Here is a 25635-nt window from a genome sequence, read left to right as displayed (position 1 = left end):
AGTTCATATGTTATAGCTGTTATACAATAGGAGTAGTTGGTGAAGAGTGGCAGATTCAGTATTTCTGGTAAGTTTGAGGTGGTTCTTTGTACTTGTTTTCCATTTCCTCCTAATGTGTGGAAAAAAAGTGTAAAATTCTGTTTCATGTTGTGCCAGAAGAGCAACTGTTTTTCCTAATGTAATATGACTGTAAGCCTCTATGGAGACAGTGATTTTTGTGGTGCTTGCTAGAAGGAGTGACTACCTTGTGACTTTGGCAGATGGAGCTTGCTATAAGCTGTTGTTTATAAACAAAATAATTGTGGATGAAATGTCACTGTCTGTTTGTATTGTTTATGGAATGTGAACACACCATCATTTCCTCTGTTTGGAAAAATTTTACTGGGAAAATTGGATAGGTTTAGATTAGATACTAAGAAGAAATTGTTTATCTGAGGGTAGTGAAGTACTGGAAAAGGTTGCCCATAGAAGTTGTGAATGTTCCAGTTGGAGCTGTGGAAGTGTTCAAGGCCAGGCTGGGGCTTTGAACAATCTGGTCTGGTGGAAGAGGTCTCTGTCCATGGCAGGGAGGTTGGAACAAGGTGATCTGTAAGGTCCCTTCTAACCCACACCAACCCATGTTTCTAAAAGAGTCCTGAGCAAACAAGTGCTTTCTTCCCGTAAGTGTTTGATAGATGCTCTTGCATAAAGAACTGTGAAATATGGAACATCCATAGATTTTGTATCCTTTTAATTGTTTTTAATGATTTAAATAAAAGAAGAGCTGAAGTAGCAAGAATAGAGTTTTGAAGGTATGTAGATTGGTTTAAAAGAGTATTTTTTACAGGTATATGAAAGAAAACACCAAGCAGAATAGCACTTCTAATCTGATTTCTTAAGATGCAAAGAGCACATTTTCCTAATAGGGGATTTATTTCCTTATTGTCATTAATAATATTAATAACAATAATAAAATATATGCCAGGGTACCACAATTATCCCATCTAGGCATTAGTATACGTTTGATATTCAGCACTGCAGATGTCTCTATAACAAAAAGATAGTCTCAAACATCAGCAAGAAGAAATGAGGATCCTATGCATAAAGAGTAAAAAGAATTATGACAGAATTAGTAAGGATTTCATAGAAACATAGTAATAACTATTATATGTGAAGATCAAATGCATCTATGCCTAAATCTTTAAAGACTAGTTAAGAGATGAGGGGTACAAGTATGTCATTCTGTATTCTTCCAGTCACAGGATATGATACTGGAAGAAACAGGAAGACTCAGAAGGTAAATAATTTGCTCCAAGAATGGTATCACCAGCAGAATTTTAGGGGGTTTTATCATGGCTTGGCTTAAACAAGCCTGGGCCTGCTGATCACAGACTGGGCACACCTGTCTCAAAGGGGCAAAGGGTTAGCAAGGCTTACTGAAAGAGCCTTAAACTAGATTTGAAAGAAGAAAGGAATGAAACCAGGCACGTTAGAGATAAGCCTAAGAGTGGCACATCAATGTTTGAGGAGCAGCGTGCTATTGCAGTCCTTCGGTCTGCTCCGTTGTGTGCTGAGTATACCTAAGTACATTTGAAATGTCCCTGTCCTAATTCACATTGCACCTTCACCATCTCAGTGGAGGTGGCAGGTCAAGATCCATATACAGCTGCAAAGACCTAATCATCATCAATCCATTAGAAACAACAAGCACCTGAGAACAGTCACATAGTAATTAAGGCTCCTTCCCACCCAATATATGACAGGATTGATAGCCCACCTAAAGTGCATCTACACCAATGTATGCAGCATGCACAACAAACAGGAGGGCCTGGAAGCCATTGAGCAGATGGAAAGCTATCACGCAATTGCAGTAACATAAACATGGTGGGATTACTTACACAACTGGAGTGATGCAATAGGTGGCCATAAACTCTTCAGAAGGGATAGGCAAAGAAGAAGAGGTGGTGTGGTAGCCCTGTGTGTTACAGAGTATTTGACTTTCTAGAGCTTGATGATGGTGATAAAAGGGTTGAGTATGTAGAGGTAAGACTAACAAAATCAATATCCTGGTGGGAGTCCAGTACAGACCGTCTAACCAGTTCAAAGAGGAAGACAAAAATATACTAAAAGCAGTGGAGGAAGTCTTACAATTGCTGGACCTTTTTCTTCTGGGACATTTCAGCATACCAGGTACCTGCTGGAAATACAACATAGCAGAAAGGGGACAGCCCAGGAGGTTTCTGAGCTGTGTGAAACATGCCTTGGTACTTCTCTCACAGTGGGTGAGCCAGGGGAGGTGCCCAGCTGGACCTGCTGCTTGTGAACAGAGGATTAGAGGGAGCTGTGGTGGCCAGAGGCCATCTTGGGCACAGAGACCACAAAAGGAGAGCTTCTTTTTATTCCCAGAGCTGTAAGGAAGGGGTCAGCAGAACTGCCAGAATTGCCTGGGACTTCCAGGGGGCAGACTTTGGCCTGTTTACAGGACTGGCTGATAGCGCTCCTTGGGATGTGGTCCCAAGGGGACAAGGGAGTGCAGGAAGGCTGAACACTGTTTGAGAAAACAATCTTAAAGGTGCAGGAGCAGGCTGTCCTTCGGTGCTGAAAGAGGAGCTGTCTGGAAGAAGACTGGACTGGCTGAACACAGCTCAGGCTGAACTCAGGAGAAAAAGGAGAGTTTATGACCTTTGGAAGAAGGCACAGGCAGCTCAGGAGGACTATAAGGATATTGTGAGGTAATGCAGGGAGAAAATTAGATGGGCCAAAGCCCATCTAGAACTTAATTTGGCTTCTGCAGTTAAAGACAATAAAAGGTGTTTCTAGAAATAAAAGGTGTTCTAGAAAGACATGAGCAGCAGAAGGAGGGTTAAGGACAATCTCCATCCTTTCTTGGATACAATAGGAAACGTTGCAACAAGGAATAAGAGGAAGGCAGAGATACGGAATGCCTTTTTTTGCCTTATTCTTTAACAGCAAGATTGGCTGTCATCAGGGTCAATCAGACCCCTGGGCTGGAAGACAAGGATGGGGAGCAGAATGAAGCCCCCATAATCAAAGGGGAAATGGCCACATTTAAGACACATGAATCTCTGAATCTTGAGTGGATGGGATCCACTCAAGAGTACTGAGAGTGCTGATGGAAGTGCTCACAAGCCACTTGGCATCATTACCAGCAGTCCTGGCTAACTAGGGAGGTCCCAGTTGACTGGAGTTGGCAAATGTGATGCCCAGCTACAGGAAGGGTTGGGAAGGAGGATCTGGAGAACTGTAGGCCTGTCAGTGTGACCTCGATGCCAGGGATGGTCATGAAGCAGATCACCCTGAGTGCCATCACACAGCATGTGCAGGACATCAAGGGGGTGGTGCCCTGCCAGCCTGGGTTTGTCAGACACAAATCCTGCTTGACCAACCTGATCTCCTTCTATGACAAATTGACTCACATAGTAAATGTGGGAAAGGCTATGGATGTTGTCTACTTGGAGCTTAGTAAAGCATTTGACACCATTGCCCACATCATTCCTCTGGAGATACTGGCTTTCCATGATGTGGAGGAGTGGACTGGGTGTGGATGCCAGGGCTCAAACAGTGGTGGTGAATGGAGCTAAATCCAGCTATCAGTCACCGGTGGTGTTCTCCAGGGCTCTGTACTGGGGCCAATCTTGCCTAATGTTTTTACTGATAATTTGGAGGAGGGGATCAAGTACACCCTGTCACTTTGCAGATGATGCAATTTGGGTGGGAGTGTTGATTTTCTGGGAGGTAGGAAGGCTCTTCAGAGGGGTCGGACAGGATGGATCCATGGGCTGAGGCCAGTGGTATCAGGTTCAGCAAGGCCAGATGCTGTGGCTTGCCTTTGGGTCAGAACAACCCTATGCAACAATGCTACAGGCTGGGGAATGAAAAACTTCATGGTGGGAAAGAAGGAGTCATTTAGTCTAGATCTTCAGAGGTCCCTTCCAACCCTGATATTCTATGATGCTGTGATTCTGTGCTGGCCTACAGCAACTAATCACGAGCCAGCTGTGTGCCCAGGTGCCCAAGAGGTCCAGTGGCATCCTGGCTTGTATTAGCAATAGTGTGGCCAGCAGGGCCAGGGCAGTGATTTTTCTGCTGTACAGATAAGGCCACATCTCAAATCCTGTGTTCACTTTTGTGCCCCTCACTACAAGAAAGACATTGAATTGCTGTAGTGTGTCCAAGAAGGACAATGGAGCTGGTCATGGGTCTGGAGCACAAGTCCTGTGGGAAGCAGCTGAGGAAGGTGGGTCTTTCAGCCTGGAGAAAATGAAGTCAGTGGAGACCTTATCACTCTCTACATTGCCTGAAAGGAGGGCGTAGCTAGGTAGGGGTCAACCTCTTATCCCAAGCACCAAGTGACAGCACAAGAGGAAGTGGCCTCAGGATGTGTCAGAGAAAGATCAGAGACAACAACAATTGCTTCTTGGAAAGAGTTGTCAAGCATTGGATCGATTATCAAGCATAAAAGTGGTTGTGTCAACATTCATGGAAGTATTTAGAATATGTGTAGGTATGGTGGCTAGGGACATGATTTCATGATGGAGCTGGCAGTGTTCTGTTCATGGCTGGACTTTATGATCTAAAATGTCTTTCCCAGCCTAAATATTTCTATGATTCTACGAATTGGTGGAAGATGAAAAATATGCCATATTCTAATGCTTAGTCTCTGAATGCCCATATCTGTAATATACTGGTGTAAATTGGCTTTTGTTCTGACCTAATGCCGCAGTTTCTTTCTAATGGATTATTGCCAGAGTTAATCAGGTGATAATCCATTAGAAAGAAACTAGAAAGAAAATCATATCAGGTGATGCAGCTTTCCCATATGTCCAGTCCAGTATAATTGAAGTTAATTAGCTACTGAGTCATAGCAGGGAATGAGTTTTGGAGTGGAGATGGGTAGGTAGTAGCACTTTGGCTACCCTAAAAAAATTGAGATCTTTGCACAGTGGTGGCAGGTGTGCCATAAAGTGAGCAGAATATCCTTCACTTATGTTAGAGCATGTAGAGGTCAAGGCAGATACCAGAAGGTATCTAAAATGTATGTTTAGGCAATTGAATTCCTCAGTATATATCATGTTATAATTGCGTTTTCTTCTTAGCATTGCAGAATATAATCCTACTGAACATTCCAAGTACAGAGTTTTCATTGTACAGACTGAAATAAAACTATATTTTCAGGATTAGTTTCTACAGACTGTGATAGTGCATATTCAGTATGTATGTGGCTGGAGACAGAGACAGTGCATGCAGTCTCTGCCATAAATCTGTGCTGAGTAATTTTCTGTCACTGCTGCTTAGTCCACAGCATGACACTCGCATTTGTGTGGGTTTAGAGCTGCTGAAATGATTTCCCATTCTTTTCTTCAACATCAGTGGAAAATTTAGTATTGCTTTGAAATTCATGGAAGATAGATCTACAAATACTTTGAAGTTCATTAATTCCACTGGTTTCTGTAAGGTCAGTGTTGAAAATCAGATGCCAAATCCATTTTACAAAATGGGAAAAGAATATCCATTCTGCAACATTGAAATGTATCCTGGAGTTAAATAGCAAGAAAGTGTTTTTCTTGCACTGTGAGCTTGTATTTGGCATTAGATTTTGGGGATAGTTGTCTTGGAGAAAGGGATGATGGAGGACAACTGGAAGGGGAAAAATCTTGAACAGATAGATCAAGGTTTCTCAGGAGACATCTGGCAATGCCCAAAAGCAATTCTTTATGGCTCTTTGCTACAGCCACTCACACTGCCTCTGTGCTCATGCACACCCAGAGATGTTTGACACAGACATGAGAATAGAACAAGGCCCAGTTTTGAGCCATATGTGTGTACTGTACAGTATTGCATGAACGACAGTATAGGCATTACTGTCTAGATATTTTTAAGACTTATGTGCAAACTCAGACTAATATAAAGTTTTGTTGTGATTAAATATAACTGCTAATCATGGCTAATCTCTAAAGATGGCAATTCAGGAAGTACTTTGCCACTCAGTGCTGTTTATGCAGCAGTCACTTAGAAAGCTTTATTCCAGCTGAGTTGGCTGATTGAATTACACAGAGGCCATTCAGAAAGAGTTACCTAGGCAACCCTTCAATTGGTCCTTTTGTGCTCAAATTTTATATCAGTCATCATGATTCAAAGCTGAGCCTGTGTCTCAGGTTGATTTTCCCACCCCAAATGCATCAACCTGAATGGAGAGTGAATGGATTTGGGTTTAGGAAGTAGCCTCACAAACGTCTCCTCCAGCACAGCTCCTCTGAATTCAGGCTTCAGTAGATTTCCAGCAATGAAGCATAGTATGTCCATTTCAGTGAGGAGCTGAAAGCTAAAGGCAAAAGCTAGCCTCTTAAGCAGTTCAGGAGTCTCTGAAGTACTGTGTAGAATGCTACAAATTGTGGTCATACATTTTTAAAATGTTTTTAATGATTATAGCCATTATGACCTGTGTACTGTGTCATACAAGCGGGCAACTTGGGAGTTTCACAAAGTATAGGGCTTAGCAAAATATTGTCCTCTGTTAACATTAACACACAACTCAAAAGTAGCTGCAACTCATTAGTGTGTCAAGAGGTAAATAGGAGTTTGCTTCCAGTCCATTAATGTCAGGTGATACCTTCATAGTGAAAAAGCCCAAGCTAAGAGCTGAGCTTGCTTCTGTAAGTACTGATCAGTCCAGGTAATTCAAGAATTTGGAAGTTCACAATAGTGGAATAATCAAGATCAGTTCTTCAAAACTGGCAGTAAGTAGAATGTTATTAACAATATCAACATATGGTGACATTTCATCAATAACTGTTTGCTTAGAAAAGAACAACTGGTGTTAAAATTTAAATGATTGCTTTATATAGCATTGTCATAAGGTTTATGTAAGCAATCTTAATACAGGGCAATAACTGAAAAGAAACTGATTATAAATCTATGGGGGGAATAACATGCATATTGTGGACATATCTCAATTATTATCTTTTTTTCAGAAATAAAACCCAAGAACATTACCTGAAGAAGTCATCATATATCACTCATGTTGTCAAACAATAATCACTGGGTGCTCTTTTTCAGACTTTTTTAGCTTTCATTGAGCTCTGTAGAAATCTTTCCAAGGTTTAACAGCATTTGCATTATACGCATCTGTGTGAAAGTACTATTCAGGCTGTTTTTTCAGTTGCCTAATTCTGCAATTTATGTGCAGTTCTGGAGACATCACCTACCTATGTTAACAATTTAAAAGTTATTTTAATACCTGCGTGCAAAAGGCTGAGTCATGCCCACTATACTTGCTCCATTTTGTTAGCAGAAGCAGTCTAAGGAAAGAGAAGTGTGTGGAAGCCAAATGTTTGCTGTCATAGGAGAGGGTTCCTATACACCTACTCTATAACAGGGATGACAGGTGGGCAGCTAACACATAAATGGAAACTAGGGACCAGTGTGAAAATCAGTGACACAAATTGGAGAGGAGTGTCTTCAGTTTTAGCACCAAGTTGTTAGGAACACTGCTGTGTTGTGACTGGTCTGAACACATGAGTCTTTGGGTAGAGACAAGGAGAAGCCCTTTCCTCATACAGACAACCTGACAACAGTGTTGGGGTTTAGAGAAGCTGGGCCATCACTGTCCTTGTTGGCTTCACAGTTTGAATGGGCAGAGCCCTGAGCAGCCCAGCCTGACCCCAGCAGCTTAGCACTAGAGCTCCACAGGTGCCTGACCTACCCTATCTCCCTGTGGAGAACACCACACATACCAATATACGTATGCATGTATATTTAATAGTAAGGTTTCAAGTTACTCTCAGAAGCTTAAGTTAGATACACGCACACATCTACATGCACACATAATGGTGACCGTGTGTGTGTGAGTGTGTGTGTATGCACACAGGCACGTATGTGCACATGTGCTCTCTCTCATCTGTGTGGCCAGGCTTGATGCAGCCCAGACAAGTTTTAACCCATGACTAGACTAGCCCACATCCCAAGGGAGAGCCATGGGAACACCTGTCAGAGACACCCTGTGCATCCCAAGGGATCACCCACATTGTCAACCAATGGACGTGCTCAGGCAGCCTGTGCCATAGGGATCCCTCGCAGTCTGGCCAGAGTCTCTTTTGGTGTGGCCTGGCTAATGTTGTTAGGTAGGTCTGGTGTTCATGCAATGTTTTCAGATGCTGTAGTTCTCCCTGAAACACAATGCTGTCCTTGAACTCTTTTTGAAAGAATCCCTAACTTCATTCATCCACTTTGATAATCTGCACACTGGAGCTTTTCTTACAGAATGAAGAGGATGAGGAGGAGCAGCCTCTCAGCCTGGCCTGGCCTGAAACCCCACGCAAGCAGGTCACCTATCTTCTGGTGTTACCCATTGTTTTTCCACTGTGGGCTACCCTGCCAGACGTCAGAAAACCTGTAAGTAACTGTTGTTGTAAGTCAGTGTGTACTGCACAAAAGGGTGGCTGTCTAGGTAAACGCCAAAAAAGAACTAGAGCTATTAGGTTTTCCTAATTGTTTCTTCTTTGAAGAAGAGGTCACAATGTTAGTATTCAAATCTTCAAATGGCAAATGGGTGTTTATGAGCAGCTGGTTGTTAATAGCTCTATAAAAATTATAGTTTGTATTCACTTATACTTTATGATATAAAGTGAATGGTCTGAAAAATTCTTTGGGGCCTTCACATTTGTATTTTTGAATCTCTGCAGAACACATGAGTGCTGAGTATCTGTCTATCTGCAGTGCCCTAAAGGATATGACTGGAAGGCTTTTACACTGTCTAAATCTTTTCTGTAGTTCAAACATAATTTATGTTCTATTAGACCTTTTTCTTCCATCCATAATCTTGTAATTTTCATACTAGGATGAGATTTGTAAGTCCTTTCATGTATAAAATACTTGCTAGTTTTGTCCTAAAATGGCTTGAAGTAATGTAAGACTGACAGGTTACCAAGGCTTACCACTTTTATACTTACATATACAAATAGACCTGACTGGGAAAGCTCATGGAAAGTAAAAGAGAGAGCCTCAAGACCTGGAAAAAAAAAATTAGTGGTGTTTTAATCTCTTTTCCTTTCTGGATCAAAAACAGGTTTAAAACTGGTGCAAGAGAGGCATGCACAGCATGTAAGTTTATAAATCAACACCCTGAATTCTTCTTTTCTCCTCACATACAGTGAAAAACCTTCCTCCCATCCCACACACTGAAAAACTGCAATTCAGTGCAAGAAAGAAGCTAAAATAAGATCTCTGACTTTTTTTAGATAAAAGGTTCCAAAGGCTATAAAGTGACATTTACCCTTCTTTCCCTTCTCATGCTTTTTCCAATTTCTAAGCTTTCTTTTTCTTAAAGATTCCAGAAAACTCTGGAAATCACTTTTGTTACATAACACACAGAACATATTGCATGAATTTAAAAATTATTTATTTCTGAATGTATGCCCTCCTTTCATCATTCAAAACCATCCTTGTAATTTTTTTCATAATTTGATATAAAATTAGTGAGGAATATTTATGGGCATTATTTTGAATTTTGAAAATCTGGAGCTAATAAAATTAGACCTGTAGCTTTATTCAATATTCTGTACTGTACAAATGAGAACATTTTTTCAAAAATAGCTTTGGGAAGTGAATATCTTGACAAGTTGCCTGCAAGTTTATGATGCATGTAATTATTAACACTAGTACCATTCACAACAGAACTCCATGCTGACATCCAGCAGCTGGAACACCTTGGCATACCACAAAAGATAAACATGGATGCATGTTCCAGATAAGCAAGTTTTAAAAACAAAGTTTTAAAACTCCATTCACTGAAAAGTGTAGTTTGTACAGAAAAAAAAATGTAGTTTGTAATTACATGTGGATTAACAGAAGAGGTGATGGGCTGTATCAGTATGACAAGCTGCTTACTTTGAACATTGTTGTCAAAGAATTAACCAGATAGTTGCACAAACTATCTAACATTTTAAGTATGCTTCATTAATGTATCTTCAAAATATTCTCACTTATTTCTGTGTGCCATCCCCACTAATCCCTTCCTAACAAAACTGATGCCTGCTATCACAGCTCAGCATGTGCATCAGAAAACAATTTTCAATTAAATCTGTGAGATAAAAGTTAAAGAAAACCTAAAATCATACTCAAATAGACTTTTTCGACAGGTCTGCCATCAGGGACTCGATTTGCAAGTGTGATAATTTTAATCAGAAACCCAAATTCTGCATCAGGATGCTCAGATTAGCATATGCATATATAAAGTGAATGCCTGTGTATACAGATTTGAAAGACCATATGGAGCCTTTGGCATCCTCTGTGGGTGTCCACTTTTCAATAAGTTCTTCCATCTAGAGTTTTTTTTCTAGTGTATATTTTGTCTCCACACAAAGGAGATGGTTTCCCTGCATTTATTTGTACTATTCTGAGGTACATTTAGTTCCATGAAACCCAGAAGCTCTAGAAAAATTATTTTGTAGACAAAGTCTCTGGTTCTAAAGTTAGCAAAATCCTGCTCTCTTATTATGCTGTCGTGCACACATATGCAGATTTTTGTATACTCAAAGTAGATTATGCATTGGTTCAGCTAACTCTCAGCTGATTGACTAGCTGAGATGTTTTAATGTGTTTAATTCCTTAATAACACCTGCTCACGTTAAGCCAGTATATATTATAATCCTTACCATAACATCAATAATGTTATTGGCATATCCCAGAGGTAGGTGTGCCCTTAGGGAATTTTTTTCCTGAGTTCTTGCTCAGGTGTTTTGACCACTAATGGCTATTTTTCCTGTACTAATGGTTTGTTTCCCCAGTGGCTCTGTAAAGGTCACATATGTAACTGCCCATACCCTGGAGGAACAGATATTGAAAGACTGAAAGAAAAATTATGTGACCAAGGTGCCCCAGTAGGTCAGGAGCAGATACTGAACACCACCTCTTTTATTATAACCTTAAGTTATAAATAACCTTAAGTAAGGTTATTTATTATAACCTTACTCCACTGTCCATCCCTTTGGATTACAGGCCAGAAAAATGGCTCTTGGGGCTCCAGTCCTGCCATCACTGGACCCATATGGGGGAGTTGCTTCTATCTCTGCAAATTCCCATTATAAACGAAGAGTTACAACTTGCATGAACTCTTGTTGCCATACAGAGATGCACTGTTACCAAGGGGACAAGGACAACATGTTCCTGTACAGATCCAGTTAGAAGAGCAGATTCTGAGTAATCAGAGTTAAGCACTGTTAAGTGTGAAAGAAAGATCAAACTTTGCAATGCAGATACATTTATGAACAAGACAAACATGAATCATTCAGGTTAAAGATGTTAGTAATAATGCTGGCTAAAATTAAAAGAGTTACCTTCTACATTATTCAGCCTTCCAGGATCAAGCTCTTAGAAGAAAAGCCTTCATATCTAGATTTTTTTTGCTACTTATAGCCCTGTTTTTCAGACACTGGCACTAAATAAATATATAGAAATGTATCAAGAAAAATGTTCTTAAGGTTTCTGATAGACAGGAACAGTACAAATCCATCTAATCTACAGTGGAACTACAAAATCCTTCTGCTTTTGTTAAAGGAAAATAGCATATGAACTGAATGAGCCATGGCTTCTCTCATTTATCTGTTTCTTCGACCACAAAAGAGCCAATTGCTAACAATCCCTGCACTCTGTCTTTACCAGACAACCACCACAACAACTACTGAAAAAGATGGAGAGAAGTATTGCTGTCTGCTGTCTCTGACTAATTTTTCTAGGAAAATGCTTAGAATTGGCAGCTCTCATAATCTATATACATAAAATATACACAAATCTATATACATAATATACATAAGAGAATGCTGAAACTAGTTACAAAACAAGCATGATATTTTTTGTTACAGTCTGGAATAAAATCCAGCATACAGAAAAGAATCAGCATTCTGGTTACAGCTTTTCAAATTTTCATCTATATGCATATTATAGAGCAGTATCTGTGGATTCCATTTTTTATTTCATCTCCTGTAAAATGTACAAGCTTTTAATTTTGCCCTTTCTGAATTTAAATGCTCCCCATTTTAAAATAGGTAATTTAAGTGTTAAGCCTATTAAAGTATCTTAGACTGCTGCTTATCAGATAATTTTAGTGGGAGAGGATTAGCTAAGACAGGCGAGGAGTACACATGCTGCAAAGTTACTGACTTGTAGTTCTTAGCCATCCAAATTCTCTGGGTGTCTGACTCAGGCAGTGTCTCCTTATTTTGCCAGAACCATTTGATGTATACAATCACACCATTAGAGAGCTATTACTGACCAGCATGTATTGTATTAGTTTTGCTTAAGCCAGGGTATGCTTAAATCTTGAGTATTGTGCAGTGATCATTCAAATTGCAGTGCTGCAAGGTGCTGTGTGCAGCTTTTGTGACCAGTTCCAACAAGTTTATTGCTTCATTGTCTCATTAACCATATGTCTTGCCAAAAGATCGGAGCTTTTACGGGGAAGATGGAAAATGTTGGAAGTTGGAAAAGTTGACTACGAGGAATGGTGAAAAAAAGTACTAGCTGCTTAGTTTTAAAAGAGAAATGGCTATTTAGATTAATTTATTTCTACCAGTCTTAATTCTGCTCCCACTGGTGTCAGATCATTATAACAGCCATTGATATGTTTCTTTCAAATTGTGTTCCTTTTCGCATTAAGGTCTTCTGTATCCCAGTGCATATAAAATTTTGATTTTAAACTTAAAATTCCATCTGAGTAGGTTCCATCATAAGCTCATTATCATATTTCCTGGTTTGACAGAAATTTAGAACTCTCTTTTGAAAAAGTAACTCTGTAATGAGTTAAGAAGCAATTAAGAAATAGATCAACCAAAGTACTCTGAGTACTTCTAAAAACAATACTTATGACAGTAGTGGAATTTATATGAAAAGAATGTTTCCAGGTGCTGTGGTGGTTATTTAAGGGTAATCTATTTAAAACACCTACTGGACCACTTTTACTCCAACAGGTGTTCAGTTATTTATATTATGAGGGAGTTTAGAATCACAGATTCATAAAATGGTTTGGGTTGGATGGGAACCTTAGAGATCATCTAGTTCCAACCCCCATAACATGAGCAGGGACATATTTCACTAGGCCAGGTTGCTCAAAGCCTGGTCCAACCTGGCCTTGAACACTGCCAGGGATGGGGCGTTCGCAACTTCTCTGGGCAGCCTGTTCCAGTGTCTCACCATGCTCATACTAAATGCTTCTTCCTAATGTCCAATCTAAACCTTCTATTTTTCTACTTTTCTAGTCCTCTAGTCCTGTCATTACATGCTCTTTTGAAAAGTCTCTCTCTTTCTCAGAGGCTTTCTTTAGGTACTGGAAGACTGCAATTAGATCACCCCAAAGCCTTCTCTTCTCCAGGCTGTACAGTCCAAGTTCTCTTAGCCTTTCCTCACAGAAGAGGTGTTCTATCCCTTTGGTAGTGTTGTTAAATCTATACAATTTTTAATGTGTATTTCTGTGTATATTCAGTTGTGAAATTGTATAGGTTGTGTTAGTCAACATGCTCAGTTTTCAGGAGGACATTTAGCATTATGCAAAGTACACACAGGGAATGAGTTAGTGCTCTGTAGCACAGCCAGCAGCTGCATCTGCTGCTGGAACAGATATGGACCTTCTATTTGTCCCATGCTGTAGATGAGTGTGCACAATTGTCATTGCTGACTTTACCCTTTTTACATCTGTTAACATCCCAAGCTCGTTCTAGTTCCATCAGCAGAAAGTCTACACAGTCTCACTGAGCTACAGACCAGCCTCATTGTTTCCAGGTTCAGCTGGCAAAACGCAGTGACGTTCCTGCTTGACCAGCTCTAATGGCCAGCCCAATACACTGATCATCTTTTGGTCTACAGCCACCCTCTGATTCTGTGCTAATCAGTTCCAAAATGTGAAACTGTTTCATACAAATGTCTGTTGAGTTTGTTATATAAGGAAAGCTGACTGTGCAGCTCTGTAAACTCCCTAAAAAAAGAAGTGTTTATTATGGCTTGAAGAATCTGAATCAGAATGAATGGTATTTTGGACACACTGAGGGAAAGCCCTGCAATCCCATATACTTCCACAACACCTAGGAATGATCCACAGTCTTAGTGAGCCTCCTGGTGCAGCAGGGGCATGACCTGCATTGAAAGGGGGCACAAAAATTCTGGAGTGGAAGTGGATTTAGTGAGGACTAAATGGGAAGAAGTACTGCAGGACTGAGCAGCAGCTGCAAGAGGCATTCAGAGTGGTATAACTTACTTCCATAGGCAGTCTTACTGGTTATTCATTTAAATTTGTAGGACTCTGCTAGTCGCATGTCAGAAATCATCTAGGGTAAGATCTGCATTCAGAAGGTCAATGACCATAAAGAAAGACTGTTAGAATTCATTCACAGGAAAAATTTGATTTTTAAGTACTAATTTGATTAGATAGTGTTTTCCTGGTGCAGTATTGCAATTTTGTTCCCTTCCTTTAGTAGTTAGCTTCTTTTTGTTACATAGATTCAGTTAGTCAATAGGTAATATGGAAAATGCATAAGATTGAAAAGAACAGAAACCAAAATAAATCATTAATCTGAATATAACCCATTCGTTGGCTGCAAGAACACAAAAATTCTGTGTTCTTCACAAAAATTCTGTCTGTTCAAAATCTGACACAAGTAAGGGAAACAGTGAAAATGAAAATTAAGTTTCTTCGGTCTTAAAGAAAGTTTTTAGTTCATTGAAGGGCCTGGCAGTATGTTTTGCATGCTTTTATAACATCACAACATTAAATTTCTCTACAAAATGAAGCATGGAAAATATGTGTTTAACATATCTTCTATTGAGAAAGTATGTAGTTTTCACAAGCAGAGTAAATGCTGTAATAAATTTTAGGTGTATGTGTTTTTACCTCTGCCATATGGCAGTCTTTTTTATACTGACTGAAATTTGTCGCAAAAAGTTACTAATGTAGGACAGAAAGATATGGGCACCTTTTGAAGCAATTTGAAAACATTCATTCTGAAGAAACACGAAACTATTAATAAATTTAGAAGTCAAACCACTATTGAGCTAAACACATGCATATGCAAACTGCATCATAACAAATAATGATAAAAATGACAACCCAGAACTTGGCAGTCATCACACAAGTTTTTAGGAAATCTTATTTTGTGACTGAAGCAATTGGAAGAATGAGGTAATGTCAGGGCATCTGTTTCTTACTTTTCTTGACAGGTATTTTGATCATCTGATGATGATCAGAACAGTTGCTTAGAACAGGCCATCAGAAAAAATGAAAAGCCACTCTCATATTGAGAAGGAATTAAGAGTATGTCATATCACCCTTCAATATAGGTTTTCACTGTTCCTCCTTCTTTCTGTTTCAGACTTCAAGAAAATTTTTTCCTATCACGTTTTTTGGTTCTATCAGCTGGATTGCCTTCTTTTCTTACTTGATGGTCTGGTGGGCACACCAGGTAAGGAGGTGATACTCTTACAAAATAAAAGCCCCACATTATGTTTTGCACTATAAAAGATCATTTCTAATCAGAGTCCATCTATCTCATGCTGGGTGCTGCTTTATTTCAGGAGCTGTAGCCATGGGTAAAGTAAATCAGTACTCACTAAATGATAAGTAGCTCAGAGAGCTGTGGTTGGCCTGACCACAGGACTTGATCATTCTTGTAACATCAGAACTATCAGCAACTGCCTGTCAATACCTTTTGCTTCTATTTGAAAGCCTTACCTTTCTCCTGATACATGGGAAAATCCATGAAAACTAGAATTTCGGTGATCTTGCCTGGTGTTCTCCAAGCTAGTGGGAAAGTCCAGGACAGTTGAAAACATTTCTTCACTGCAGGAAACTTTTTTCTGGTTTTATTTAAACTCTTCTAGGTTGGAGAGACCATTGGTATTACTGAAGAAATCATGGGACTGACTATTCTAGCTGCTGGCACATCCATACCTGACCTTATTACCAGTGTTATTGTAGCACGCAAAGGTCTGGGGGACATGGCTGTATCCAGTTCTGTTGGAAGCAACATATTTGACATCACAGTGGGGTAAGCTCTACACCAAGAAAATTGTGTCTATTTTAAACAACTCTTTTGTTCTTAGCACATTGCTGTGGTATTGCCCACAAGCAGCAATCTTTAAAAACCAGAGTAATGCAAATATGAAGCGAATGTTACTGTGGCAAGTGCTCTGAAGTTTATAGATGTCTGCATGAAAAAATGTTATAAATTTGTTGCCTAATCCTTGCTTTGATATGTCACAGAGAGGCTTAGGCAAGTGAATTGCACTTTAAAATTGTGCAAGGGCATCGTTCCGAAATGGAATTTCAAAGCTTTTCATACTTTTGTGTGGTTGCTGTTTGCTTTCTGCTACCACTCATTGGGCTTATACTAGAGCTTTCTTTATAAATGATGATCAGGAATAATTCATTGCCTCTGCAGTATTCAACATGTTTTCTGTAATAACAGCAGAAAGTTGTTGTCTTGTGTAACTGATTTAGGCTGCTGTTGCCATGTGATTAATTTTTTTTCTATACCTGACAAGTCCAAAATTACAAACCAACTCTCTGTTAACAAAAAGGACCTTTTTTATAGCTCTGACAATGTGAAGGTACATGAGATTGTGCAAAAGTTTTATATTTACACTTCACTGCTTCATGGCAGCTCTAGGGTAATGATTTGTGGCATAATGTTGTAATTCAAATTCTTTTCTGATCTTTGAAGACCAAGGTAGATCAGATTCAGAAACAGTGTAATCCATGCCTCAGTGTTTCAAAAGTGTGCAGGAAATACACAGATAAATTCTGTCTTTGTTCCCACATTACCATCTTCAACACAGAATGGAGGTACTGAGAATCATGTCCATACTTTCAATTTCTCCATCTTTGGTTGCTTCTTGCTATCACACGCAAACAGAAGAACAGGTCTAGTCATAGTTACAGTGCCAGACAGCCTGGTTGTAGAAGAGATCCTGGTTTTCACAGCTGGAAATATACCAGCATCTGCAAAAAGGTACAAAAAAGGATCCTGAAGTTTGAATGTATAGTAAATATATTTTTTACTTTATCTGTTAGCTAATGGCAGTACTTTATACATAGCAGGAAAACTTAGCCAATTTTGTATTAATGCAGAAGCATTCAGTCTTTGAAATATCTATATGCAGCAAACCTGTAAAATGCATGAAAACCATGTCCTCCAACTTGGAGTACAGAGCATGCATTACAAAATTATTTCTCTTTTGCAGTGCTTTCTTACTTTAAAAAAAAATGTTTAATCTTCCTGCCAAAGGAAATGGTTTTGTCCTGCACCAGTCTGCTACATTTACAACAGAAATGGCACAGCTGAGCTGTAGACTGGTGTAGTTAGTACTGCAGCTGTAATAAATTATTCTCTCCTGAGCTGCTTATTCAAAGTTTTAATGTTGTGAGCTTCTGACAACTCACTTCATGCTTTCTAAGCCTGCTAAGCTCCAGTCAGTTCTTAAATATTTATTTCAGCTTGACATCTTGCAGAGGGATATTGTCTCCTTCTGTGGCGTGAGAGATGAGAAATGCAATGACAGCAAACACAGAAATAGAAGTTAAGCTGAAGTTCAATTGAAGTTCACAGTTTAACAGAGGTTTATGCAGTAAATGTGGACAAAGATATTTAAGGGCGAAATTTTGCAGGCAGTGCCTTGCAGAGTGCTGGTTCTTCATGGCAAGGTCATGTTTCTTTCCAAGCCACCCTCCTGTCAGGCAGGCTCTTGGAAAGAGTGTGCAAATAGCTTCAGCAGATAGTGTGAAATCTAGAAACAAATGAAAGGGCTTTTCCTCTTCACAGACAGGATGCCAGGTGATTTGCCAGCCAAGGGAAATATAATTCACTACTATAATTGGTGGAAGAGTGGGGGGGCAAAAAATCCCGTGTTTTCTCTCCAAGAACCATGAGAAAGCTTACAATTTATATTTATGCAATTATTAGAAGAGTTGAACCTCTTCCTGCCTCACTTTATGCAGGAGGCCTTTGGTTGTGTTTTGATTTGTCACCAGAAACCTTCTAGTGCTCCCTTCTGGACTTCTGCAATGTTTTAAATTAATTTTTCTGTTTCTTAACAGCCTTCCTCTTCCATGGCTCCTGTATGCTGTGGTTAACAGCTTTGCCCCGGTGACAGTCAGCAGCAATGGTCTGTTCTGTGCGATTGTCCTCCTCTTCATCATGCTGCTCTTCGTCATCCTCTCCATTGCTTCCTGCAAGTGGAAGATGAATAAAATCCTGGGTTTCTTCATGTTTGGGCTTTATTTTGTGTTCCTGATTGTCAGTGTCCTTCTGGAGGACAAAGTGATCCAGTGTCCTGTCTCCATCTAGCGGGAAGTGGAGAGTGGAAAGTTATTTTTTTCTCAACAGAAAAAAAAAAAAAAAAAAAAGAAAAACCAAAACAGATCTATTTATTAAAGAAAAGATACATATGTCAAAACAAAACAGCAGAAAAAAAAACACAGTGGAAAATTGCAGCAGGAATAACCCATGGATCTGTAAATTTTCTCTTCCTCGATTTCGAAAGAATTAAAGAAAGAAAAGGACATAAAGGGTCAGTCTCAGAGCTGAAGAATGGCTGCTGCTGGACATTGCAGTAACGCCTGAAGGGCTGAGTCTGGGAGCACCAAGGGTTCCTCTGCTGCAGAACATCCTCGCTGCTCAGCACTGGACACGCACCGTGCCCACGGCAGCAGTGAAAGTTACTGCTTCTCCTCTGCCTACAGTACCTACCTGCAGACTTCTCCTTCTCTGTAGTAGCATACACAGACACACTGTGTGCTCAGTTCTTAAAGCTCTCCTCTTCCATGGGGAATGCTAATATTAACTTTGTGGAGGCACCACCCCCCACACACCCTGGTACAGGATTTTTCCAATAACCTGCTGAAACTCCTCAGTGGAAAGCATACACCAAGCGATGAGTCACAAACAGGGAAGGGCTTGTATGTCTCTTCACGTAAGTGGATTTATGTGATGTGATTTCAGCTAAGCCAGGGAATTCATCAGTGTTTTGATCATCTGCATCACAGGTCCGTAAAGGCAATCAGCAGGATGTTAATGGTGGTTTCTTACATCTTGCAAAACTCTTCAGGTTCCAGAAACTCTGGCACTGAAGCAGTCATGATGCCTGACCATTTTGTAACTGGTGCAGATTTTCATTGCATTCTCATGCAAAGACCAGAATGGGGATAATCTTTCTTCTCTAATAGCAACGCAGCATGCAGTGACATCATACAGCTATGTGAACACACCATTTTTTCTAATGCAGCAATATCAACAGTACCAATGGCTTTCAGATGCTGTTATGAGTTTGCCTTTTCATGCCAGAATAAAAAGGCTAATTTGCTTATGCATAGTATTTCATAAAGAAAATAGAAGTAGTTATAAAGTGGCAGCCTAATTGCTAAGTGAATATATACTTTATAGGCTTTCACTATTACTTGGAGTGTAAGGACCTTCACAGCTACATATAGTTATTTGCTGGAAGAGATCTCCAGCTGTTGTATAAAGCTGGGGAAGTTCACATTTGCTGTTATAAATCTTGAAACTAGGTAGGAGAAACACAATTTAAATACAGTGGAGCTGCAGGAAACTTACATGAAAATTCTTCAGTATTGCTGGAAGTGTACATGTCTAAAGAAAGGAAGGAGTGAATATGCAACAACCTTTTTCTGAGATACTGAGAGAATGAGAAAGTCCAAACCTAGAGCAGAAAAAACCAAGAAGGAAGAAAGCAACTAACTTTCTGTAGTTTGGCTGATTTTTTTAAAAATTAGAGGACTGGAATGAATGTTAAAAAATTGTTTCACACAATCATCATTTGTTTATTCAAGTCTTTTGTGCAATTAAGAGTTCGTGAAGTTTCAGTGCATTTCTGTGACCTGTTTCATCATTGTTTTATATGTGTATTGTGCTCTCAATGGCAATGACATTCTCACATCTGTGTAACAGAAGTCTCAGCACATTTTGTCTTGGCTGTTTTTCTCTGCTCCACACTGTTTGTTTCTCATTCATCCCCTTTGTCCTTTACTGTTTTCCTGTTATATGTGTTTTTATGTAACAGTGTATGATTAGAAAATAAGGACTTGACAGAAAACAATGGTAGAGAAATCATTACAAAATTCATATTAGGAATATTAATATTATGTGATATCATTAAGAAAAAAGTGAGATGTTCATGAAATAAAGGAAGGATACTAGGAGTTGCAATGTCTGCTACTCATATATTGTCCTAAGTTCTAGCTACATGCAGAATCAGTATTTGATCTTAACCATACAACAAGCAACATCTGTTACTTCTTAGTGCTGTTTAGAGTGAGCTTCTCACATTGAGAGCAAAAACTTGTCTTTGTAGTCAAGATCCTTCACTGGTGCAGAATTGTTACCTGTCTTAACGATAGGGCTGCCCATCTTTAACATTTGCTCCTAGGGGTGTACGCCATGGAAAGGTGGGTGGATATACATACCTGTGGTGCCCTCTGCTGACAGAACAGCAGCCTAAAGCGATTTGTAACCCAAATTCTGACCTCAACCAAAACGTGTGTCCCAAAATACAGAGCTGACTCCGCAGTACAATCTATTCCAGAGGAGTCACCAAATGCTTTTGTTTCTGATGACAGTGCTCAAAACTGGTAATCCTTTCCCAAGTAAGCAGAATCATACATAGGAGTGATCCAAAGTAAGGGCTGTGTATGTGGGCACTTACAACATACTGCAATGCCCAGATTTCACTGATCTGACATTTCAAATCGAGAAACCAGACCAGAGTCCAATCTCTATTTAGTACACTACTTTTTTTTTTACTTTTTTTTTTTTTAACTTCATACCATCATGGTGTAACAACTTCCATACTGGAAACAGAAAACTCCTACCTGACCTTCAGAGCTCTAAGAGCTCTTTGGTGCACTCAGGGCATCTGCAGTAGAGACTGCTGGCCCACTGAGGGCAGGTAGGGAGTAGAGAGTAACTGGCATCAACAGCTTATAGGAAGACCTTTATGTACACCATTAAGGACTGATATCCTGTAATGGCATTTCTATACTGTCTTAAAATGTGTCTCATTTCTTTCCCATGTCTGTTTGTCCCTATCACATCTTTATCTAAGGTATTATAAACAACTTCTCCTCCAGAATAAGACACATCATGTCTCCCACTGCCTTGTATCTGTTGGGCAGATAATTTTTCAAATGGTTGAATAACTGTGCCAGTGGTACCTCAGATCCAGAGGTAATAGGACAGATTTCAATTGTGTGGTGCTTTCTGTGAACAATATTTATACTTGCCAAGGCACCTTTCTACTGCTGGGGTAAACTGTTTGTGGATACTTGAATGCTGATGTGCTTTTTGATTACAAGACAACAGCTCTGCTGGCTAGTAAAGAGGAGTAGGATGGAGGGAGAAGCTTAGTCCTTTATCCTGTACAGAAGGAATTAAATCTTAAACTAGAATGCTGAGAAAACAGTCAAAAGCTGCTCCAACCCAGTGACTGGATGTCACTGAGTGTTCCAGACTCAATGCTGCCAGAAACACACACAGTTGTTGCAACATTCCTGTTTTACAATTTCAACAAATTTCCCAGCATAAAGTGTTTCTCATTGTTCATAATTATTTCAGTGTAGGATCACGAACTCTTCTCAACATTGCACACCTAGAAATCAAGCATACCTAAAAATCAAAGTTCTATTTTGTTCAGCCAAAGTTCTGTATAACTTCACTACGGATCCGGTCCTTCACACTGCCCAAATTCTATAGTGAACTAACTGGTGTTGAAGCCTTTTCCCCCTGCCTGTATGCCCGTGCTCACTAACTCAATCACTACTGCTGTCTGCGTAATCCTTATGAAGTATAAATGAATAATTAATAGAAAAATTGGCATTGATAAAGGTCCTGTTCTAGCTTAGCACTTTCAGGACACCAGCTTGGAAACATAGAAGTAAGAAAAGAATGCAACTTCAGATTAAAAAACCAACCCTCTGTGGTACCATCATCTCTGAATAGAATCAGTATTGAACACAATTTTTGGAAGGGATTTCTGGTAGTATTTGAAGAGGATCATGGCTCAGATTGTAGCCAGTTTTAAAGGTCTTCTGCACTAACTTTACTGGAATTAAATATGAGAATGGGCCCCATTGGTACGAAATACCACTTGAATCTTAACAACTATTCTTTTTTCCCTCTGCATAAGCCACCCTGGTCACAACTTGGTAAAAGCTATAGAAGTGTGATTAAAAGTGTGGTGTGAAGATTCTCTCCTTAAGAACTACACGTAGACATGGAAAAATCTTTCAGCAAAGCTCTATGTATTTTAAATTAACTATTTTACTGAAAGCTAGTGCTTTCTTATAGTGCAGACAGGCTCTTGTGTCTGTATGCTTCTGCTTATGTATCCAGTTGATGTGGCTGACTGCATAAACTTCATGAAGCATAAAGCACAGTGGGTGACAAACAACCTTATCTAGGTGTCATTTGTTTGTAATGGCAATGAACCTACCATATAATTTCAACATACACTTCTCTGAAGTAGTTGACATGGTCACTGTCACTCATGGTACTGTTGTGTGTGGATATGAAGGTCCACAAAGTGGTAAGTTAAACATGTAGTTAATCCAAGTACAGTGAAAAAATAGATGCTTATAAATATTATTAATGTTTGGGTGTTTTTTAAGGGATTATTTCTCTGGTTGTCTTTTACTTCATTACATATTTTGCAAAAAAGGGGATATTCAATGTTTTTTAATTATTATTCTTTCAGCAGTAATTCCTTAAAATAGCATCTTGTGGTCCATATAACTTATGTTCTGAGTCAAGTATGAGTCTGTATCAGATGGTTTTCTTTATTTATAACAAGGAAATAATCCCTTCTCTAAGAACTGGCCCAATGAAATACAGAAGAATTCTGCCATTAACCTGGACAAGATACTTTTATCTTAAGTTCCTGTGTTTCATAAATGCTGTTATATAACAAACCTAATTGTCCTGGGAGCTATGTACAAAGAGATAAATTACACTCACTTGTATTCTTGGAAACAATTTTACCTCTTGTAAATAACAATGACACAACTAACTGAGGCATGGTTTGAGCAGGTGATTCTTTTTTTTTTTCTGCTATTCCTGGAAAGTTAAATTGAAGAAAAATACTTGCAGAAAGAGAATTTGAGATTATCAAATGGGATAGTTTGCAACAGTGTGGAGAAGAATCCTGCTCCAATCCTCCAAAAGCCATGGGTTTCATGCCTGGTTGATGGCAACTGATCTTCTGGGTCTGTTGCCATCAGCTACAGGAATATTGGTATTGAGATGCCCATCATTTCCATTGGAACTGTTGAGAGTCACCTCCAAATGGAAGTTCTGCAGTTCAGTGCACCCATCCAATGCAGCAGTCACACGTGGCTCAGAGCCCCGTAGCTCAGACAGGCCATCCTGTAGGTCTGCAGTGTGTTGCTGGGTGTCAGTTCAGCATCCCAGGACTTGTCTGCCTGGATGGGTGCAGGTAGTTTGAGCCTTCCCCTGCCTGTGTTCCTGCTTGACTGGATGCAAGCCGTGTCTGCTCCAGAAGTCATGTTGTCACATTAACATGGCACTGAGCCCGTGCTCCAGCCAGCCAGACACAGGTCAGCCCCAGCCTAGAAGCCATGTAATCCCTTGGAGTGTGGGTAGACCAGGCACATAATTGGCCATATCGTTCCTACACGAGCCATAAGTGAAATAGCCCAGGACAAGAATGAGTAATTCAAGACTGGTAAATGAACTGTACATTCATGTAGATTTATTGTAAATTCTCCACTCGTGAAACACAAAACCAATCCCAACAATGAAACTTGTACACATTTTTAAAGATTGTGCACTTTACTATTTTATTTTTATTTTTATTTTATGTCACATAGTTGTCTTAATGCAAAAAGAAGCCATAAAGAACCCAGAAGACTAGTATGGGGTTTCTAAGTAAGGGGATCATTAATTTTAAAGTAAAGAATCAATTCCATGTCTCTGTTTAAGGTGTAATGTCAAACACTGACAAATAAATGTACAGTAAAGCAGGATCTGGTTTCACCTTAGTGATGCTGTGAGTAAGTCGGGGGAGTTTGCTCCTCATCTTCTTGAGTTTTCCTATGGGGCTGTACAAAATGCTGCACACTACCTTTGCAGTAGGGACTCAATCCTGCTACCCTTGTTCACCCCAGGAGAAGGAATAAAATGCTTGCAGAGTCAGGCCAAATAAAGCAATTAAATCATTCTGCTCCTTTGATGTTTTCTCCCACTGAGATCACAGTAAAGGAAGTTCCTTATGTTTTAGTAAGTTTGTAAGAGATGAGTTGCTTCTGTCAATTTTTCAAAAAGTTTTCAGGGTCAGGTTATCCAATAGAAATAAATCATTTATTTTAATCCCTCATCAAAATTAAGTAATGCCAAAGGATTTCACTTGGTTTTGTGTTCATTTCCATTATCAAGATCTCTGTTGCAGTTTTAGTTTTGCAATCCTGACTCTGGGGAATTGACTTACATGAATTAAAATTATTTCTGTCACTTAAGATGGCAAGATCAGGAGATGGTATTGTGATGTGAAAATAGTGTGTTATAACTGACAATCAGAGGCTATTTTTGTAATAAAGTGTTTCTAGCATGTTTGTTTCACTTTGTAGTTTTCATACTCTTATCATCCATAATTTTCAGCCTATTGTAAGAAAAATCTGAAGTCCCCCATCTTCACTCATTTCAAACTTTAAAAGTAAAAATACATTTCCTTTTGCAAGTCCAGGCAACCTCCTGAAAATTCCAATTTTTCTCATGTGTTTAAGTGTATGGATCATTATTCACTAGATTATACTCTTGTATCTCTGAATCAGTATATGCTCTGTGAATATGTTTGTATATAGTATGAAAGTTACCTTTATTTGTATATAGGCTCTTGGAAATAATCCCTTCTATCAAGGTCCTACTTCACTATCTACAGAATGTTTCACTGTGGCGTGTACACTTTCTCACCTTATCATATTAATACAGAGTTCTTCATATAAATCACTTAATGTAACTGAGTTGTCTAAGTGTGAATAACAATAACAATAAATACTAATAAAAAGAATGAAGAGTGTGTCAATTTGCTCAGTATCTTTTGTCTTGGGTCTTGGGTTTGCTGTTGCTCTGAAAATAGTATTTTAACTCCCTTCTCCAGTTTCAGTGATGAGCTGCAGTGCTGCTCATCATTACTGGTGTTCAAGCCGTGCTGCTTGCCTCTTGCCGTGTCCCAGTGCTACCTTCTGTATATACACAGAGTAAGGAAATTGCCTGTCTTTCAGTGAGCTTAAAATTTTGTTAGACAAGGATTTTTCACTTACTGCTCAATGTAAATCCAAACTACCTGGAGGGGTGTATGTCTGGAGCCCTGTCGTTCTGTTCAGGATCAAGTTCCCTTACATTTCTTTACTGATACATTTGATCACAAGATGTTTTGAGTTCCATTCTTTACTTTAACATTTTGTTTAATCTCCAGGCTGCACAGTCTATTGTCCTTGCCAGCTAGGTGGTGTTTTTTTGGGTTTTTTTTTTTGGTTGGTTGGTTGGTTGGTTGGTTGGTTGGTTGGTTGGGTTTTTTTTTGGTTTTTTGTTTTTTTGGTTTTTTTAGTCTGCCCTTGGGTGAATTATG

General features: G+C 39.3%; 1 protein-coding gene across 1 annotated transcript in view; it reads left to right on the top strand.

Moving 5' to 3' along the window:
• SLC24A2 (solute carrier family 24 member 2) overlaps positions 1-25074 on the top strand; it is a 160139-nt gene extending 135065 nt beyond the window's left edge. The window contains exons 9-12 of the mRNA XM_054517895.1: positions 8248-8391; positions 15354-15443; positions 15862-16028; positions 18077-25074. Of these exons, the coding sequence (XP_054373870.1) occupies positions 8248-8391; positions 15354-15443; positions 15862-16028; positions 18077-18326 (651 nt within the window). The 3' untranslated portion in view covers positions 18327-25074. The remainder of the gene's footprint in view (positions 1-8247; positions 8392-15353; positions 15444-15861; positions 16029-18076) is intronic.
• Positions 25075-25635: the final 561 nt, after the last annotated feature.

This window comes from Molothrus ater, chromosome Z, assembly GCF_012460135.2.
Source record: "Molothrus ater isolate BHLD 08-10-18 breed brown headed cowbird chromosome Z, BPBGC_Mater_1.1, whole genome shotgun sequence".
Classification (NCBI taxonomy): Eukaryota; Metazoa; Chordata; class Aves; order Passeriformes; family Icteridae; genus Molothrus; species Molothrus ater.
This window is presented reverse-complemented; position numbering and strand designations above follow the sequence as displayed.